This window comes from Phocoena sinus, chromosome 7 (genome assembly GCF_008692025.1).
Source record: "Phocoena sinus isolate mPhoSin1 chromosome 7, mPhoSin1.pri, whole genome shotgun sequence".
Lineage (NCBI taxonomy): Eukaryota > Metazoa > Chordata > Mammalia > Artiodactyla > Phocoenidae > Phocoena > Phocoena sinus.
The window spans coordinates 73636065-73657933 of record NC_045769.1 but is presented as its reverse complement, the minus strand read 5'-3'; the positions used below and the strand labels follow the sequence as shown (position 1 = coordinate 73657933).

Here is a 21869-nt window from a genome sequence, read left to right as displayed (position 1 = left end):
GCCATGGCCCACGGGCCCAACCGCTCAGCAGCATGTGGGATCTTCCCGGACCAGGGCGTGAACCCGTGTCCCCTGCGTCGGCAGGCGGACTCTCAACCACTGCGCCACCAGGGAAGCCCCTTTTTCCCATTTTTAAATTGGGTTATTCTCTTTGTCTTGAGTTGTAAGAGTTCTTTATATATTCTAGATGCCAGTACTTGTCAGAAATATGCTCTACCAATATTTTCTCCCAGTTTGGGGCTGGTCTTCATTTTCTTAACAATGTCTTTTGAAGAGTGGAAGTTTTTAATTGTGTTGAAGAACAAAGAGACATTTCTAAGCACCTGCCTTTTGCTCAACTTTGATAGCACTGGAGATACAATAATGCCTAAGCTTACATTTGTACTTTTTCTCTTTAACAAAGCAGGCTCTCTTGGTTTATAGCCTGCTTTTTCACTGTCTCATCATGAATATTTTTCACATCATCAAATATTATTCAAAAACACAATTTGTAAAGAGTACATAGTACTCTCATGGCTATATCTTAATTTATTTAACTATCCCTCTCTATTTGGGGGTGTTCATGTGGATTCCAATCAATACTAAAAAGAAAATAAAAGAGAGAGAGAAATATATGATTACCATCCCTTGCAGAAATCTCTGTGCACATCCCCAATTTTACTTTCTTAGTGTAGATGCTTAAAATTGCAAAGACTGAGACAAAGGCATCACACTTTGTTTTGTAATTGCCTCCTCAGAAAACCAACTGATGTCTTGAAGCAAAGATCTTGTCTTGCCCTCCTTGTCACGCGAGTATATGACAAAACCTGTCACATTGTAGATGCACCATACAAACTCGATGGATAAATAGTTAGAAGAAGAATTCCACTGAGCTTGATCCTTTCCCCTTCCTCCTGTGAAGGAAAGAGTCCCCTTAGCTGTCTACCTTGACTTCTCAGATGAAGGGAATAATAAGAAAGTTTTCTTCTAAGAGAAAACTTGCCCCCAAAATGTAGGTTCCCAGAAAAGCTAGATGACAAGCCCTGTTGCTGCTCAGCAAAGCCCTTAAGGGACCCCGCCCCCAGCCCGTATAAAGCCAGGGTGCAGTGGGGCAGCCGCACTCAGCCTCCAGAGCGCCGGCACTGACCCTGGCCCTGGCACGCGCTATGGCAAGTGAAGTGCAAGTCCAGCTCTCCGCATTGAAAGGGGGGCATCCTCCTGCAGGTAGGCTGCCCACCTGCCCTCTGTCCTGCAGACAGCAAGACCCCTCAGCTGCTGCTGCCCCTCCTTCCACACTGCGCCTTCCACAGAGGTGCCCCAACAGAGCAGAGACTCTCAACCTCCCCTTGTTCCTTTAACTTCCTCCAAACTGAGTTCCTCCTGTCTTTGATCCTTTTAGGCTTCTGTGTAAAAATCACCTGGGGATTTGTCAGGCCCGGTTGAATGAAAACCTAATTCTATGTGGGAGTACAAGGGATTGGGCGCTGGTGGAAAGGAGCAGGTGGTGAGCTTGGACCTTCCCTCCCTGGCTGCAGGTTAGCAGCGACCCATTCACACCTGGAAGGTAATTTACTGCCATGGAAACATTCCTCCCTAGAGGTCCCAGCTTTCGGACTCAGTCTCCCGAAGATGCCTGTACGTCATCCGACTTCATACCCAGCCAATCCAGCTTCCACACTGAAGAGAGCAACCCAATTTTTCTCTCCCTTCTCAGGCTCTGGGGTCGGGCAGTGTGATCAGTAATGTCTTTTGTCTGTCACCAAGCTGAGGAGCACTTTTTAATAAGGACACTGGTGTGGGAGGGGTTGACTGGAAAAGGTAGCTATCAAGGCATTTTGCAAAACATCCACAGTTCTTTTCTTTTTGTAAAAAAGGTATGCTATTTATATCCACTCCCTGGAATATGGAAATTAGTTTTATTGTACTTAACCATATGTTCATATAGATTGGCTGAGGCATGCAGGCCTATTTTTAGCTGATTTGATGCTCTTTTAACTGCCTTTCTTCTTTTTTCCTTAAGAAATATCTCAACAACTTGACCTCTTTGTTCTTGCCTTTCTCCATTAGCAAAATTTATTTACTGGTATCATTCTTTGGCTCCTCTAAGCCAAGATGATTTCAGTCATCTTTGCTGCGGAGGGTGATGGCGGGTATAAACTTCACAAAGCATCAAAAACTGACACAAGGTTCAGTGGCTTTCTGGTGAGCAGCCCAGCCAAAGTCAGAATTGTTACTACTAATTCTGAGTTTCCACTTCTCAGCACCCTGTCCTGGTCTCCTGTGGCAGACTCCTGACTTTTTATGTTTGTCATTGGATTTAGGAATATTTAACATTATCTCTATTTAAAATTAATGATGCTAAATAATGATCAAGAACTATCGATGCAAATTATTAGAAGTTTCTACACAAGGACAAAAGAAAACGCCATTCTCTTCCCGCCACTTCCACCCCAATCCTCCGTAAAACAGTTCAGCTCACACTTGATTTGCCAAATGACGTTTATACACAAAGATCACAGGGATAAACTTAACCAAGTGAAAGTTTGAATGAAACCACCAGGAACTTTCTGTCTCCGCCACTAATGATTGCTAATTACTCTGTGTACATAGCCCACCATGACGCCATCAAACATGTCCCAATGCCTCTGGTATGACAATTAATTATTATGAACTGTGACACTACAGATAAGAGGTTGGGGATAATTAGAATGGAGATGAAGGCAGACTTTTGCCTCCCCACTGAGAACAAGGGAACAAAGAAGCCTCATCCTTCAGCTTGTCTCGCTATATATTTTAAGTCTGAACCAGATAGCTACTGTACAAAATTGTATTTATAGAACAAAAATAATTCATTGCCAGAATTCCATTAAATTTCACCTGATTTTTATAGGCAATGGACAGGTCCATGAAAGTAGGACACAGACATGATGAAAGGTCTGTGAAAGGTCTGACATGGCCTTTGGAATCAGACAGTCCTGGATTTAAACCCCGCTTCCCTTCCACTTCTCTGAGCCTCAGTTTTCTCATCTCTAAAGCAGGCGGTAATAAATAACATTGATATTGTAAGGTTGTTATGACTGTTGAAGGAGATAACCTATGTAAGGTACCCAGCACATGAATGTTAATCCCTGTAAAATGCAGGCCTAGTAAAACACATAGCCATCAAAAGAAATGATTCTCCTCAATTGCAAGACCTCCTGATGTTTGCAGGCTGCATTCGGCACTACTGCAGTCATCAGAGCAGGAAGAAAATTGCAGTGGGAAAGATACATATGCCTGCTCCATCATGGTTAAAAATGAAACCGCTCCAAAGTCAGCCAGCTGTAACTTTCCCACCTACACAGGGGGTGCTTAGTGGGTTTTCTTTTATGTATATTAATATATTGTACCTCTGTGGATCCTGGCTATAAATTTATGCTGTAAAACAAGACTACATTAAACATGAGGCAGCCTGGGCTCTAGGAAGCTTAGCTTTTCCGCTAAGGATTTTCTGCTACTTTGGTTTGCCTCGCTCTCAGTTTTTAAGAACTCCATTACCTGAACAGTCAAAAATGTGTGAGTAGAAGGTAATCCAAGGAAACCGAGTACATATGTGATGAACCAGAAAAAGCAGCAGTTCATGAGTTTTTGTATATTCCTTGCACTTTAATTTGTTTTAAGGCAAATGAGTCAGAGCCATCAAAGGGGTCACCACTGAGAACCCCCAGGGAGAATCTATTTTCTGGCTCATTAAAAAGACGGAAGTTTGGGGAGTGTATCCCCAAGGGTGAAACTAATGCAGAAAATGGGGAGGAAACCATAGCTGCAGAAGGGTTAGTATGGTTTTTTAAAAAGCAAACACCAGAGGCTTAATTCTCTCAACTCCAGTCTGCTCATGTCAACTTCTGGGAGTTGATCTGTGAGGTTCAACAGAGAGGTTACGAGACCCACTACCCCACAGGTCACAGGGACAGGGGTTTGATGACAAGAACGGCTGCCATTCACTCAATCCTGTGTGACTGGCACTGCACAGAGCCTTCTAGACACAGCACCAGTACTGCAGACTGATGATGTACCCTCATCCTTGTTTCACAGAGGAGCAAACTGAAAGTCAGCAAGGTCGAGGGACGTGCCCAATGCCACATAGCTGGTGAGAAGGGGCAGAGACGTGACAGTAAAGTGGGCCCAGGTCAAGCCCTCTCCCTCTGAAGCCCTCTCTCCTTGCTTTTCCTGATGAGGGTCTTTTGTCTTGACTGACAGTTTAGAATATGCCAAAAACTCAACGGTGAATGCAAAGTAAGCGTTTTGCAAACATCTAACCTTTTAATTAAAATCTTCAAATGAACGTTCTAAGTCACAAGGCAGAGTTTGCCCAAACCTCTGTGGTGGTCAGCTTTTTCACACACATTCTCCACTGATTAATGAAGGAAAGAAGCTCTTGCACGGTGTTTGGTAGAGGGTAGTCAAGATAAAGAAAGATAAGCCTGCAAGAAGAATTGTGCAACATAGCATTCTAAACTCAGGGGTCAACTTTCGAAAAGTTATAAACTACAAAAGCAGCCACAAAATTATACCTCTTACTCAGAGATAGGAAAGCAAAGTTTCATTTTCTCCACATCAATGTAGATTTTCTAACGAAACTATCCAAAACATCTCTCTCTTACATTTTAAAATCTCTAGTTCATTTTGCATATTGAAAGGACCTAAACATGGAATTATGTGATTACAGATTTTTTAAAATAAAGTTATTTATTTATTTTTGGCTGCGTTGGGTCTTCGTTGCTGTACGCGGGCTTTCTCTAGTTGCGGTGAGCGGGAGCTACTCTTCTTTGTGGTGTGTGGGCTTCTTATTGCGGTGGCTTCTCGTTGCAGAGCATGGGCTCTAGGCACACGGGCTTCAGTAGTTGTGGCACGCGGGCTCCACAGTTGTGGCTCGCGGGCTCTAGAGTGCAGGCTCAGTAGTTGTGGTGCACGGGCTTAGTTGGTCTGAAGCATGTGGATCTTCCCGGACCAGGGCTCGAGCCCATGTCCCCTGCACTGGCAGGCAGATTCTTAACCATTGGGCCACCAGGGAAGTCCTTTACATTCTCTTTACATTTCTTTTGGGGTTTGTTTCTCTGAGTACACTATATTCTTTCAAAAGGGAGCGACATGATAGATTTTCTTTTGTAGGTAGGTGGGAAGAGTTAGAATCATAGTAAAGACCTTACAATAAAAATCATCTAGTTCAACTTCTACCAAATTCCCCAAAATCCTTCTAAAATATTCATGGCAGATACACTTCTTTTCTTTATTTTAACACACTAAGGGACCAGAGATATACTATTGAACTACACAATCTTCTTCACTTTGTTTAACACAGTTATATGTAGCCAGACTCTGCCTTTCTGGAACTTTCATTCTTTGCTTTCCATTCTCTCCTCTGGAAAAACATAAATATAAATAGTAATAACTACTAATTATTAAGTGCCTACCATGTGCCAGCTGCTTATGTCACCTCTATTCCCTAGGACAACCTAAACAATCAGTATTATTCCCTTTTGAAGGATGCAGAAACTGAGCCTCAGAGGAGTTTATCTTGCCCAAGGTCACAGAGCACAGGAGGGGGTAGAGCTCTCTGACCCTAGATAACATTTCCTTACCAGTAAATCATTCCTCCTCCACAAGACAGCCCCTAAACTCCTTGAAGATGGCACCATAAGCTTCCCTTGAGTCTTTGCTTCCTCAGAAGCGATCTTTCCAGTTTTCCCAGTTCCTTGTCTGACACAGCTCCTTCTCCACTCTGGTTGCTCTCATCTGGACATTCTCTAAATTGTCTGTGCTCTTTCAAATGAGTGGCACAGAGCTTAACATTTCAAAGGTCTTCTCATTTTTAACTATTGCTTATTTTAACTATAACAAGTGTGCTTCTATAGTTGGCTATGATAACCAGTGGAAGAAAACGTGCAAAAACAAAAGCATCAGAGAAAACAAAAGGAACACTAATAGGAAAGTAATTACAGCACTCCATGTTTTAAAAGCATTTGTCACAAGGAGGATGAAAGATACTGCTGGGAGAGATACTGAAGGCTCAAGCTCTAGGTCTAGACCTATTGTGATTTGATTCCTCTTGGTAGAAGAGGCTATGAACCATACCACTCCTCGTACAGTGGCACACCCTTCTCAAGCAGCCTTCCAGAAAAAGCCACCCCTTGGTTTATTTCATCTCTATTCCAGGGCTATTCAGAAGGTGTTTCCATATTATTTCATTTCTGTTGCTGATTATTTTGTATGCCTTTTTTTCATGTGTGTGTGTGTGTGTGTGTGAATTTAAAGCAGACCATGTATGAAAATAGGATTTTTTCCTAGACTGTATCTAATATTACAGAATTCTAGTGAGACACCTTTATAATCAATAAAAAAAAACTTGGTGATTCAAAATGACCAAGTGGAGTTTATTCCATGAACACAAGAATGGTTTGATAGTAAAATATTCATTAATATATATTTATAAAATTTTTATCTATTAATATAATTAACCTCATTAAGGTGAAAAAACATATTATATACATGATGATAAAAAGGCATTGGATAAAATTCAACATGTGTTTGTAATTTTTTAAGCCCAATGAAACAGTAATAGAAAGATATTTCCTTAATATGATGAAAGAAATATATTTGAATATACATTATATATATTGTAAATATGTGTGTGTGTATATCCAACTAAGTATATACATTATACTTAATGGGAAAACACTAAAAGCAATCCATTAAAAATTAGGATGACCAAAAAAAAATTAGGATGACAAAGATGTCCATCATCACCACTATTTAATCTAGAGAAAGTAATATTATAATTATTTGCAGATTATATAAATTTTTTTTACCTGGGAAACCTAAGGGAGTCAACAAAAATATTATAAATAATAAGAGAATTCAATAAGATCTGGGTATAAAATCAATGATATTAATATAAGAACAACAATCTGTGAAAGCTATAATGGAAGAATAGACCCTCTCTACAACTACAACAGCAGCAACAAAGAGAAAATACTTAGGGGATAAACCTAACAATAAATCTGTAAGATTTATGTGAACAAGTTACTGAGGTACCCAAAAGAAAATGTAGAAAATGGAAAAGCATACCATGTTCTTGAATAGAGAGCAACCAGGAATATAAAGATATGAATTTTCCCTTAAAAAAAAAAAAAATCTATAAATCTAAAGCAAAACCATTAAAAAACTACCAGCAGGATTTTTTGGAGGAAATTGACAAACTGATTCAAAAGTTCATATGAAAAAATAAATAAGAATAGCTAATAAAATTCTGCAAAGGAAATGTAGCAAAGAAGGACTATCAGAATTTAAATATGTTAGGGACTTCCCTGGTGGTCTAGCGGTTAAGACTCCTCACTTCCACTGCAGGGGGCATGGGTTCGATCCCTGGTCAGGGAACTAAGATCCCACATGATGCATGGTGCGGCCAAAAAATAATTTTTTTTAATATGTTATAAAGCTACAATCATTAAAATAAAGTTGTAATGGCATATAAACAGAGAGATTAATGGAACAGAAGTCCAACAGGACAAATGGACCAAAAATGTGAACAGTTTATAAAAGAAAATACAACTGGCTTCTGAAACACAGAAATAAGCTCAACTTTCAATAAAATATTAGAAAGGCAAATTACCTTTCTTTTTCTTATTGGTTGATAAAGCCAAACATTTTCTAGTTCTCACTGTTGCTTGAGATATAGGGAAACAATCACTGTCATTGTGGCTGGTGAGATTGTAAACTGGTGCAACCACTGTGAAGGGTGACTTTGGCAAGGTTTAGCAAAATTTCAAATGCACATACTCTTAAGAATTAACAAGATCACTTCTAGGAATTTATCCCATGGATATACTTGCACTTGTGCAAAATTATGTATATGCAAAGGATATTCATTGCAGCGTTGTTTGTGATAGCAATGGATTAGAAACATCTAAAATGCTGCCATTTAAAAAAATATATAGGTATGTGTATAGAACGTCTATCGATGAATACATAGGGACTTGTTATCGTTAGCAGTATCTAGGGAGATGAACTGGAGGCTTAAAAATAATGGTAGAAGGGAGACTGCAGACCTTTCCATGATTTTTGAATTGTGTGCCTTATGCATGTACTATTACATAATCAAAAAAATTAATTAATAATAATTTTAAAAGAAAAATGATGAAGTCAATTCACGAGGGCATTGAGAAATAGGTTTTCCTATTTTTCACTCTATTGGAGCCAGTTTTAGAAAATTGCCAATCTGACATTTCCATAAAAAGAATTAACAGGTTCAAACAAATCAACGTCCATTTAGCTTTTCCTCATTTGAGCTTGTCAGATTTCAGATGTGCAAATTTCCCCGGGAACAAAAAACAGTATTTGCTTTGACTTGCAATCTGAAATGGGCTGCTCCTTTTCAAAAGTTGATTTCATCTGACATTGTTAAACACTTGAATTGCTGTTAGGTCATCTGTAGCCTAATTAACACTAATTGATCTCTTGAATGGCAGGATTATTAATGCAGTTTAATTACTCATTAGAACATCCGAGCTCCTCCAACATCGGAGGTTTGGGGTCTGGGATGGAAGGTGGGCATCTGGTGGGATCAGAAGCATCTCTCTTGAATTAAATGCCTGTTACCACCACATGCCCTGACTTTGGCTCATTCTTCAATCTAGCTTTTGAAAGCTTTGGTTGAAAAAAAATCTTGCAAGCCTTGCACTTTAATCTTGTGGGAAAACAGAAGGGTCACATTGGAATTGTCGGTTGCTGTCATGAAGAATGTAATTGGTTTGATAATAAGAAAAAAACGTTTTTCAGTAAAATGCCTAAGGGAATAAATTGTTATCTCTTCTCCAAATCGAAGGTGTAAACACCTCTGCCTTTTTTAGCCTCAGGTCCCCCTCTCAGAACACAGACAAGCAAAAACCTTAGCCCTTCTCTCCTTCCCACCTTGTTTGCCCAAAATATTTTTTTCTTCTGTTATGCTAGGTCAGGGTACTTTTTGATTATGTTGTTTTAGATTAAAGTTTAGCTCTTCGAAAAGTTCTGAAATTCTTCAAATCTACAATAAATTCATACCTTGAATAACAAAGCAAACTTTCTCTTGCTGCCCTAAATATGACTCCCTTGTTGATGCTTATTTGTTTATAGTGAAAGCTGGAGGAAAGCGAATTTCCAAAAAACAAGAAATTGGCCTCTTGGAGAGACACACCAGGAAAACGGGATTAGAGAAAACAAGGTAGGGGACTACTTAATTTCTTTTCCTTCTTCATCTTGATTTTTAAGTGACTCTACTGCCAGAAGTCAGAGGCTTCGCTGGATCTTAGGACAAACCAAGGCTCCCTAGGCACTTACTAACCAGAGTTAGAGGCAGCTGGCATGGTGGGGTGAGGTAGGGGTGGGGGTCAGCATGGGAGAGGGGGTTAGCTACCCTCTGGAGGACTCTCTCTGCCCATCCTCCTCTTCCCTGCAGCCAGCGCAACTGCCTCCTGCTTAAAAAGCAAGGTCCTGAATACATCCAAACAGGACTCACATCCCTGTATCTTATTTTCACCTTAGCCTTTAAAGTACTGTCCCTAAGCTGGCCTTGTGTTTGTAATATGCTTTCTGCTGAAGCAAATCTGAATTAAAAATAAATGTGCTTTTATTTTAAATTCCTCACTCAATTATTTAGAAAATAATGGCCACTGTATTTGGCACGTCTGGAAGGAATTTGGATATGGAGGTTGTTTTCTCCCTGCTCCTTCCGCAGTAACCTTGACACACTGCACCTTTCTCAGAGCTAAGCAGAGAGCCGTGGACTGGATCTCATGTACAAATGGCCCAGCCCCTCTATGCCTTGGGTAAGAAAAATAGTGCCTTCAAAAAGAAGTGAACATGTGAAACTAGCTCCTCCAAGTAGAGGCGCTTCAGAGCCTATTTCAGGATGGTTTCCATAGGTGAGCTCATGAGTGACTCAAAAGGAGTGAAATAGAGGATGCTCAGATACATCCTTAAGAGTTAAAATGGTAACAGTCTCAGAAAGAAAGTGTGGAGGGAAATAGGCTAGGGAATTTCTCGGGGCTTTTTCTTTCTGTATAAAATTACTTTTTAGATCACTTTAAAAGTTTCTTCTCAATTTCTGGGAAGGAAATTTTTTGAGGATTTTTCTACTTTAAAATGAAATACTCTGGGCTTCCCTGGTGGCACAGTGGTTAAGAATCCTCCTGCCAATGCAGGGGACATGAGTTCGAGCCCTTGTCCGGGAAGATCCCACATGCCGTGGAGCAACTAAGCCCGTGCGCCACAACTACTGAGCCTGCACTCTACAGCCCCCGAGCCACAACTACTGAAGCCCGCGTGCCTAGAACCCACAAGCCACAACTACTGAAGCCCGTGCACCACAATTACTGAAGCCCACGTGCCTAGAGCCCGTGCTCCGCAACAAGAAAAGCCACCGCAATGAGAAGCCTGTGCACCACAATGAAGAGTAGCCCCCGCTCACCACAACTAGAGAAAAGCCCATGCACAGCAACAAAGACCCAACGAAGACCCAACGCAGCCAAAAATAAAATAAGTAATAATAATAAAATATAATAAAATCAAAATATAAGAATTAAAATTTAAACAAATGAAATACTCTATCCAAAATATATAAAGAACTCATACAACTCAGTAGCAGGAAAGCAAACAAGCCAGTTTCAAACTGTGCAGAAGATTTAAATAGACATTTTTCCAAAGAAGATATACAGATAGCCAACAGGTATATGAAAATGTACTCAACATTATTAATCATCAGGGAAATGCAAATCAAAACTACAATGAAACATCACCTTACATCTGTCAGAATGGCTATTAACAAAAAGTCAAGAAATACCAAGCTGCGTCAAGGACTTGGGAAAAAGGGAACCTCTGTGCACTGATAGCTTGTAATACACATTGGTACAGCCCCTGTGGAAAGCAGTATGGAGTGTCCTCAAAACATTACAACTACAACTACCATGTGATCCAGCAATTCCAATTCTGAGTATTTGTCTGAAGAAAATGAAACCCTAACTTGAAAAGATACATGCACCTCCACATTTATTGCAGCATTATTACAGTAGCCAAGACATGGAAGCAACCCAGCTGTCCATCGACAGATGAATGGATAAAAAAATGTGATACACACACACACACACACACACACACACACACATACATACACACAGAGGAATACTGTTCAGCCATAAAAAAGAAGGAAATCCTGCCACTTGTAACAACGTGGATGGACACTGAGGGCATTATATTAAGTGAAATAAGTCAGAGAAAGACAGTGCCATATGATCTCTCTTGTATATGGAATCTAAGAAGAAAAATAAACAGGACAACAACAGCAAAAACTCGAGCTCATAGGTGCAGAGAGCAGATTAGTGGTTGCCAAAGCTCGGGGGAGAGGGGATTGGTGTCTGGGGTAGAAAATGGATGAAAGAGGTCAAGAGGCACAAACTTAGAGTTATAAAATAATTAAGACCTGGGGATGAAATTATAGCATGATGACTATAGTTAATGATACCATATTGTATATCTGTAAGTTACTAAGAGAGTACAGCTTAGAACTTCTCATTACAAGAAAAAAAATTTAACTATGTATGGTGAGGGATGTTAACTAGACTTATTGTGGTGCTCATTTTGCAGTATATACAAATATCAAATCATTGTGTTGTACACCTGAAACTAATGTAATATTATATGTCAGCTATACCTCAATTTTTTTTTTTTTTTTTTTTTTTTTTTTTTTGCGGTACACGGGCCTCTCACTGCTCTGGCCTCTCCCGTTGCGGAGCACAGGCTCCGGACGCGCAGGCTCAGTGGCCATGGCTCACGGGCCCAGCCGCTCCGCGGCACATGGGATCTTCCCGGACCGGGACACGAACCTGTGTCCCCTGCATCAGCAGGCGGACTCTCAACCACTGCGCCACCAGGGAAGCCCTATAGCTCAATTTTTTAAAATTTGCCCCTTTGGCATTAAGCTTTTGTTTCTTCTGAATCAGAAAATAACTATCACATAATTAAAGCAAAGCTGTAAGTCCTCAAGGGTGGGAGTCACATATTATTTATCTCCTGACCCAGCATCTAGGACAGTTCCTAGAACAGAGAAAGCACTCTGTAAATGACGTCACACTGTCGTTGAATTGCCAGCTGGTTAACTTCAGAAACCTATCCTGCTGCTAAAACCTGACTCAAGTGTAAGCCCTGTTTAGTGTGACACCGCTAAACACGCCTGGGCCAGGGGCTCAGGAGCTAGAGTCATAGCTTGGAAATGACCTTCTAGTTGGCAGCCATGGACAAGTCATCCGTTTCTTTGCACCTCAGCAAAAGGGACTTACTGTTAATTCTAATATCAGGTGAACACTGCAGGAAGAGGAGCTGCCTAGAGAGTCATAAAGTGCTGACTGGAACCCTCTTAAAAAAAGTTCAGGGCTTCCTTGGTGGCGCAGTGGTTGAGAGTCCGCCTGCCGATGCAGGGGACACGGGTTCGTGCCCCGGTCCGGGAAGATACCACGTGCCGTGGAGCGGCTGGGCCCGTGAGCCATGGCCGCTGAGCCTGCGCGTCTGGAGCCTGTGCTCCGCAACGGGAGAGGCCACAACAGTGAGAGGCCCGCGTACCGCAAAAAAAAAAAAAAAAACAATTGTTTTCTAATAGTCATTAAAAGATGGGAATTGGACCACTACAGAACTTAAAACAGCAGAAAAATACTCTTTTGTCCTGTTTACCAGGGATAGATATAGGTATGTGGAAGCTGAATCTTATAGAATTGGAGGACCATGTTAAGGAAAAATAATACAAAATTACAAATATGAAATGGCTCGGGTCCCTCCCAGGGCCCTGAAAGGAGACTGTGCAGTGAGAGGCCCTGAAGCTTCCCTAGCTCCCCCATGAGTCACCTCTGCTCTTTATATCTGCTTTGTGAATGTTTGCATGGATAGGATGTCCTCCTTTTTGTGGACAGGCACCTCCTTATATCTTCTAGGAGAATAGCTTTTGAAAAATACAGCGTAGAAAATAAATTTCTAAGCATCCTCAATCTGTGTCCATACCCCAATAACGTCTACTAACCAACACAAACCATCCAGAAACAAGTATGCCACGCGCAGAGTTCCCTTCCAGAAATTGCACTGTAAACTCAGCCCTGATTGAAACTGTCCCAGCAAATGACTTGGCCCGAGAAAGAAGCCAGACACAGACGAGTCCCTGCCGTACGGTACATTTTATGATATACAAATAAAGTCCAGACTAACATATGGGGCTGTAAGTCAGGGTAGTGATTATTCTTAGGGGCAACTGGTTTGACTACTGTTACAAGTTTGTGAATGTTCACCAGCCTGTACGTTGATAACATGTGCACCTTTCTGCATGTATGCTGTACTTTGATGAAAAGTTTAAAAATATTAATTATAATGAGTTGGCCTGCAAAGCTTGTTGTACATGGGCATACAGAGTAGGACTTTTTTTTTTGTCTTCCAGAAGTAGCCAAGCAGAATGAAAGCTTAAAGGCCAAGTAGAAAACCCTCTGTAAAAATGGCTTAGCCTCTTTAGTGGGAAAGTTTCCATTTCTATGTGAAGTTTCTTTTCATCTTCACAGTGCCATTGCAAATGCTGCCAAAATACAGACGACGGATGCCCTGAACGATATGCTGGAGAAGGTGAGCCGTGGGTGAGGTACATCACGTGACGCTCCCAGCCAGTATTCACCCAGCCGATCGGGCTGCATGGGTGAATGAGCTGATGACCACTGGGGTGTTTTCCAACTCAGAGGTTTGACGTCCTTGTGAAAGAATCTGCTCTCAGTTCAAGGAACACGAAGTGGTTTTGATGAGAAAAGCTGATGCTCCCAAATTCCTAGTGTCTATTTAATAAATCATTTCAAAAATAAGATAGTAAATTAAGCAAGAATCATGATGCCAAACTGGCAGAACTTGACGTTGCCATCCCAAATATTTATTGGAAACGCTGGCCTGTTGTTATAAAAAAAAGGCAGCCTGTGTATTGGGAATTCAGCCCTTTTTGAACTTCCTCCCCACCACTGCACTCCCAACAGGAAATGTTTGATTTGAGGCCAGGGTGTGTGGTGGAGGGTTGCCCATTTTGGGGCTGGAGGAAGCCTGGGCACTGGCTGACTTTATCTAGTAAAGTCTATTTATGAAGGTGGTTGACCATTGCTATTTTTATTTCCGTATCTTGAATTCTTTCTAAGTAGCTCAGGAAACTCAGAAAATTCTTCCCACGTAGACAGTGGTTTAGTTTTGGATTCAATCTTTTGTTTTTAAATGTTGTAAGTGAGCTGAGTGAGGGTCCTTATTCTACTTCTAGGGGGTGGGTGCATTGAATTCAGGCATTGAAGGACCACTCTTTCTGCGGCCCCCATATATATTGAAGAGACAGGACTGGGCGGGTGTCCTTTGCAGAAGGAAGACTTGCTGTTATTACCAAAATCAGGGGTCTGAAAAAGATTAGACTAGTAACTGTGCAGCTAGACTTCTGAGACCCCTGTTTAGCACTGGCTTCTCCACTTGCTACCTAAGGTCTAGAGCAAGTTACTGATCCCGTGCCTCTGATTCGTCATTTGTAAAATGAAGATAAGGAAGAGGATATATATACTTCAGATGGCTGTTGAGTGGGATCAATGAGGTTCACCCACAGGAAGTTCTTAGAACAGTGCCCGACACAGAGCAACCTGCCTGCATTCTCTGCTCTAATTAGTAACATCTGTTTCATGGCAATGAAAAGAAAAGGTGTGTCTGAAACCCATGAGGCAAGTAGTATCAGGCAAGATATTAATGAAAGACGAAAGCTACAGAGCCTTCTCATGTAGGGGGGCTTGGTTCTCCCATCAGATAGATCGGAAGGGGTGCGATCATAAGTGACTCTTTGCCTTCCTGACTTTAGAAGAAGGTCAGGGATGGATGATGACCTGCCACACACATTCTCCGGCCCCTGCCCACTAAACGCTTCTTCCTCAGGGGCAATAGAATGTCCACAGTAAGTAGAGCTAAGTGGAATAGATATATTCCTCTAGAATATATGTTAACCCAAAATAAAATGTTTACAGAGAGTGGTCAGTAAAGGTTGATGATGCTGTACTTTAGGTATGATGCCAGAGCCTTTATTGTTTTTTATAGACACATGTGCATATGTCTATGACATAAAGGTTCTTTCCCTTTCGTATTGTTCTTTCATATCACTTCTGAATCTCAAAGATAAACAGAAGAATCAAATAACAACAACAATAAGTTGTATTTAGAAATCATAAGAAAATATTGAGTTGGCGTGCTGTTACAAATATTTTTAACAGCAATTGTATCTTTTTTTTTTTAAAGCCGCTTTAACACTTAGCTCCATGTCTACTGGCGTAGGTCCATGGCTAAGACTGCATAGATTACTGGTTAGAACAGGTTCTGGCATTCTGGCGTCAGATATCAGGTGCCTGGGTCCTATGCTGACTCCGTCACTTGCTAGCTGTGTGTCTTTGGGCAGGTTTCTTCATTTCTCTGTGCTTCTGTTTCCTCATATGTAAATGAGAATATGGTTTATAGTATCCACTTCACGAAGATGTTGTGAGAATAAAATGAAGGTATAGAACATGTGTAAAGGACTCAGCACAGAGCCAGACACAGTTAGCCTGCAGTAAGTGTTAGCTTCTATTCCCAAGGAGATATCCTACAGGGCATCACTTGGAATCCAGGCAAAGGATAAGAGACCAGCAATAAAATCAAGTCCCAAGATTACCATAAGTCACTGCCTTGAATATGGAAGTTGGTGGTATCCACATGGTCCCTTACAGCTAAGAAAAATCTTCCCTGAATCCATAATTCAACCTGAAGCATAATAGGATTTCATAATAAAAAAGGTCAACCTGGGGTGGAAAGACCAATGCCTTTTAAGAAATAGATCTGCTGAGATCAGTGGTTGCCAGAGAGTGGGAGGAGGGGTTGACCACAGAGTGACGGGAGGGTATTTTGGGGGGTGAAGGAACGGTTCTATATCTTGACTGAGGTGGTGGTCACAGATGGTATGCACTTGTGAAAACCCATAGAACTAAACACTAAAGGGGGTGTCTATTTTACTGTACATAAATTATACCTTAATTTTTTAATGAAAAGAAATGCATAACTAGCAGCAATGAAGACCCAACGCAGCCAAAAATAAATAAATTTAATTTTTAAAAAAGAAATGCATAACTATACAGCCTAACATAAAAAAATAAGACATATAAAATATAGAGATTTAGGGTTTCCCTGGTGGCGCAGTGGTTAAAAATCCACCTGCCAACGCAGGGGACACGGGTTCGAGCCCTGGCCCGGGAAGATCCCACGTGCCACGGAGCAACTAAGCCCATACGCCACAGCTACTGAGCCTGTGCTCTGGAGCACACTAGCCACAACTACTGAGCCCGCGTGCCACAGCTACTGAAGCCTGTGCGCTCTACAGCCCGTGTTCCACAATGGGAAGCCGCCACAATGAGAAGCCACCGCAATGAGAAGCCCACGCACGACAAGGAAGTGTAGCGCCTGCTTTCCACAACTAGAGAAAGCCCGTGCTCAGCAACGAAGACCCAGCACAGCCAAAAATAAATAAATGTATTAAAAATATTTATAGAGAGAGAGATATAGATATCTGATGATAAATTTTCATCTGCATTACAATGATTTTCCCAACAATATATATTGTCATGAAGATCTAACAATATACAACTGGCCAGAAGAAATATAGTAGCAGAAATGAGGGTCATAGCCTCTGCATTTATTAACATTCCTTCATGCCCTCAGCTAGAATTATGTCTAGTTCCTAGAACCCATGTTAATTCCCATACCAGTTTAAGAACTTAGAGTCCAAAACAGTGAGAGTTATAGCCCTATTCATAGGAGCTCAGCAACCATTCAATCATGGCAGGAAATTTCTATCCGTATGCCAATCATGTCTGGATACCCTACTTTAAAGCCAACCAAGGGTTTAAGATTTGGGAGATTGGAAAACAATTCCCAAGAGGTTGGAATTGTACAAATCTAAGTGGGAAGCAACCTAAAATTTTCCCTCCCACTCGTTCCCCCACTCATCTCCACACAGACTTCACTCCCCACTACCTTTCAAGGTAGGTAGGACCCTCCCTTCTTCTCTAGTCAGTCTTTCTCACCTCTTCCAGTCCTAAATGCTGAGAGAATTCATGTTGCCCACTGACAGGCCACATCATGTGTTTATTCCTGTAGAAGAAGGGTTGTATAACCCCAAAGCTCTCTAAGATAAAAATCTAGGAGACCTGGTCTTAGACCAAGTTCCAGCTACCCCTCAGAGTCCCGTAGCTCCCCTGAGATCTACGATTGCTCATTTACTGAATTATTTTAAGGCAAAGGAATGAGAGAGAATGATACTACCAAATATATTCATTCTCTCGACAGTTACAGAAGTTAAGTTTGGCAATAGTTGTGAAGCTTCTCCCAACATAAAAGTATCCAGTTAAACCATTAGTAACGGGGCTGGGTTATAGTGCAGACGGGGGTGGAGTGTTGAAGCCTAGTTGAAGCCTAGTTAAATTGGGGCCACTTTTCAAGCTGCCAGCTATGTCACCAGGGCCAAGGTTAGTGAGATGTATATGAAATGGGATCCTGGGGGAAGGGAAACTATCAAAGGCATCTGCACATCTAAAAAGGTTTCTTTTGTTCTGTGTAGGATGATCCTTGAATTTCGTTGACTCAAGCTGAATGTTTTGTTTTAAGCACTTTGCTTAACGGGGTGTGGAAATCTAAGTGCCAACCTTCAAGTTGGAAGTTAACACCCTTCAAAGATGAATGGAAGAGCTGCCAGTCTTCTAATACCACCTGACTTCAGGCTCTAAAACAAAACCTGCCACTGACTTTTTAATTTCTAGAATTTCTTTCATAGCTCTAATCATAAAGACTTTTACCATACTTCTTTGACTTTTTCTCTGAAACGAAAAACGTAGGCTCTGAGGTCACGACTACCCAAAATGAAGGTAAATTCTCAATGTGGAAGTTTCTATTGATCTGCTTTTCAAGTTCAGTATTTTGTCCCTTATGGGATGGAGCCACAGCCAGGAAGAATCCTTACACATATCCTTCTTTCTCTTGTGGGGTTAACCTAGATTCTTTTACCCTAACGAGTCAGACAAACACCTTTCATTCTACAAACCCTATCATTTTACAAAGATTAACGATGAAAAATCCAAAGTGTCCCCAAAGTTAAGATGTCAGACTAAAGCACAGGTTGTAGGTTAGAAACCTATTCCTACTTATTTCTGGTCTGGACTTGAATATAAAATGTTCCTATCGCCATTGGTTTAAAATCTACAGGAAAGAATCGGGGCATTTAGTGATTGACTATTATTTACAGTTCCATCATCTGAAGGTAGACCCTTTGTAGACTCTCCACCCACAACCCCCAAGTCTTTCTATATTAGGATGCTACTGATTGAGGGGGTGGGGTGTTTGAGAAAGAGAACTTGACTCTCTGGTTGTATTTTCACCTGTCCCTATAAAGCCCTTACCCTCTGCAACTTGTACATTTGTAATTTAATAATTATGGGCAGTTTATCTAAGGCTCTTATCCTTGTCGGAATTGTTTCCACTATTTTCTCAATCCTGTTGATTTTTTTCCCCCTAAATTTTGCCAGACCAGTTCACAGATGGCCAACAGCCCCCAGGGGTGGTCTCCCATTCATTCTGATCTGTGGCATTCCTCTTTTGAGACGCAGTTGAGCAGAGCTTTTACAACCTCAGTTAAATGCCTTAGTTGAAAGGTAGCCCCTAACCCTTGCGCATTCCTGGTGAGAATGTAAAATGGTGTAGCCACTATAGAAAACAATATGGCAGTTCCTCAAAAAATTAAATATTGAATTACTGTATGATCTAACAATTTTACTTCTGAATATATAACCAAAAGAATTAAAAGCAGAAATTTGAAGAGATATTTGTGCAACAGTATTCATAGCAACATTATTCACAATAGTTAAAAGATGGAAGCCACCCAAGTGTCCATCAGCATATGAATGGATAAACAAAATGTGGCCTATATACATGCAATGGAATATTGTTCAACCTTAAAAAGGAAGGAAATTCTGACACATACTACAACATGGATAAATCTTGAAGACATTATGTTAAATGAAATCAGCCAGACACAAAAGGACAAGTATTACATGCTTTCACATTTATGAGATACATGAAGTAGTCAAATTCATGGAGGGAGAAGGTAGGATGGTGGTTACCAAAGGCTGGCAGAGGAGGTAATGAGGAATTATTCTTTAATGGGTACACAGTTTCAGTTTGGTATGATGAAAAAGTTCTGGAGATGGATGGTAGTGATTGGCTATACAACAATGTAAGTGTATGTATTGCTGCTAACCTGTGTATTTAAAAATTGTTGAAATGGTAAATTTTATGTTTTATCGCAATTTTTTAAATGATCAAAACATGTAGCCCCTGAATTGCGGAGATAACCCTGGAAATGATCACCTTTCCCACCTCCACCCACCATCACTCTGACACCTTAAGAGCAACGATCAACATTGTGGTTTTCTCTCTTCTTTCTCACCTTGTCATCTTGCCCCATCCATCTCACCTTGGCTAATTGTCCAGATTTCTGTTATATCAGAATTATTTGTTCATTTCCTTTCTCACCCTCCTTTACCTTACATTTGACTTTAAGTAACTTGCCAAGTAGGTCTTCCTACCTGTAATCTCTTGAATGTGATTTAGAGCTAACCTGAAATAATCCATCTGTTTTAGTTGACACTAAAGACACCTAGTCTGGAAGAAAACTACTGAAGTCAATGACCTCTTAAGTTTCCTTCTGGTTCTAACGTTAAAAGAAAAACGAAACAAAACACTCTGCCCTTACCACACTATAAAATGTATGTCATGTGGCCCAATGATATCTGATCTGACAAAAAAATAAATCAGCAGCTCTTTTGTTAGATTGTAAAGTAATACTTATAACCAATACCTCAATTATGTTTCTTCCTTTCTGCTAGAATGCCAGCATAGACCGTCCTTGGGTTTAATTATTACATAACTTTTACCTTCTCATTGTAAAAGAAAACTTTTAGAGAAACAAAGGCAAAGTAAAGAAAAAGACTAGGAATTGCCCATAATTCTACCCCTCAGAGATAATCATTGTTAACACTTCAGTGTATATTCTTCCAGTATCTTTAATTTTTTTAAGACCAAGAAGAAAGAACTTTCTGGAGCCAAGTTTCACATGAAAGGGAATGCTGTGTGCTCAGAGCTTAGGGACATTTGAGAAGTGATGTAAGACACATATGTTTTCCCTGGCTTAGAAGAGCCCAAACAAACCATAAACAGTGATGTTTGGGGTCATGAACAGTTTATCTCCCCTTTTATTTGAGTGTCAAGGCAAGGGCATCTAAGTTCAATAGTGATAAATTAAATTCCTGGTGAGTTGGGGCATCCCTTCCTTGCTGGCTAGGGAAGGTGTTCTTAGGTACCTTTATACTGAATCAGTGGGCTTGAAAACCAAGAACTGGAATGGAACCGAAAGGCCTCTGGGTCCAAATTCTCCTCCTAGGAAAACTATGCCTGAAAGCCTTGCAACATTGGGCATCCTTTCCATCTTAAGCTGTCCTTAATGTAAATTCCATAAGGTCTCTTGGTTCCATATGAAATTCCTCTTATTGTCAAAGTCTCAGTCTGTGTTAATTTAAATCTATTTAAGCTCATTTCCTCATAGATATCTTCTGCAGAGATGACTAGTGAGAACTTTTGTTACCTGAAGCTAATAAGTCATTCCTCAGCCTTCTCTTTACCAGACCGTTTATTTGAACCTCATAAAATGGCCAGTTTCACATACTTCAACCTAAAAATCCCCTAACTTCTTTCAGAGGTTCTTTATTTCTGATCTTCTGACATCCGAGGCGTTCTTCCTCCCCACCCCAGGACCTTCTTCAGTGTCCCCATAGCCTTCTTAGCATATGGTGTTCCGTATATGCATAGTATATATGCCAGAATAAATTCTAATATTGGAGGACTGATGAAAATATTTCTACCTTTAAAAATGTCACTTCAAAACATATATATATATATATATAATTTATATAATTACCTTATATATAATATATTTTATAATTTTAAAAAATTAGAAACACACTAATGAGGGAAAACCCAGGTTAACAAGTATATCCATGGATACAGAGCTAGAGGTGGTATGCAAAAAAAAGATACTATCAAAGAAGTAAACAAAACTGTGAAATTCCTCTGACCAGCTGTTTTGTTTTCTACTACTTTAATACTTTATGACCCAAAAGATCCAATATGCTCATTTTTTTTCTTTCCTCCTCACCTTTAGCTCAGCCATAAATTTCCAGCAATAATGCACATGGCACATCAAAAACCCAGACCTGCTCTGGAGAAGGTCACTCCACTGAAAAGGATCTACATTATTCAGCAGCCTCGAAAATGTTAATCTGGGATGTAAAACACAGCCATCTAGCCAACTGCCTCTAATATCTGAGGGCTTAGCAAAAAGGACTGACTTTCCACAGGCCTAGTGCACTTTCTTGGTAAATAAAACAGCTTTTATGTCTTCTCTTCTGACTTTAGGTAATAAAGCATCCGAAATTGCAAATCCAGTTCATTCCTGGGCCTCATTTTGGTCCTAGTCAGGATCCCATTGATGTTTACGTGTGTAATTTTTTTGAATAAGTGGAGAATCTAGAATACTCGACTACCCACTCCACCTCCCTGGATAAGCTCTTTTCTCCTTGATGCGGACCGAGTGGTTTCACCCACAGTGAGTTCTCCCTGAAGGCAAAGGTTAGAAAGTGGTACACTGAGCCTTGCAAAGGCCAACGTTCTATGCAAACGTAAGGAGTGATTCTTCTCAGTGTGTTTGTATAACA

The 21869-nt window shown here is 40.6% G+C and overlaps 1 protein-coding gene across 1 annotated transcript; it reads left to right on the top strand.

Moving 5' to 3' along the window:
* Positions 1 to 1096: 1096 nt before the first annotated feature.
* DAPL1 (death associated protein like 1) lies at positions 1097 to 21599 on the top strand. The gene is made up of 4 exons (XM_032637810.1): positions 1097 to 1203; positions 9130 to 9217; positions 13584 to 13644; positions 21317 to 21599. Exons 1-4 carry the CDS (start codon positions 1146 to 1148, stop codon positions 21431 to 21433), a joined length of 324 nt encoding a protein of 107 aa, XP_032493701.1. The 5' UTR covers positions 1097 to 1145; the 3' UTR covers positions 21434 to 21599.
* The last annotated feature ends 270 nt before the right edge of the window (positions 21600 to 21869 follow it).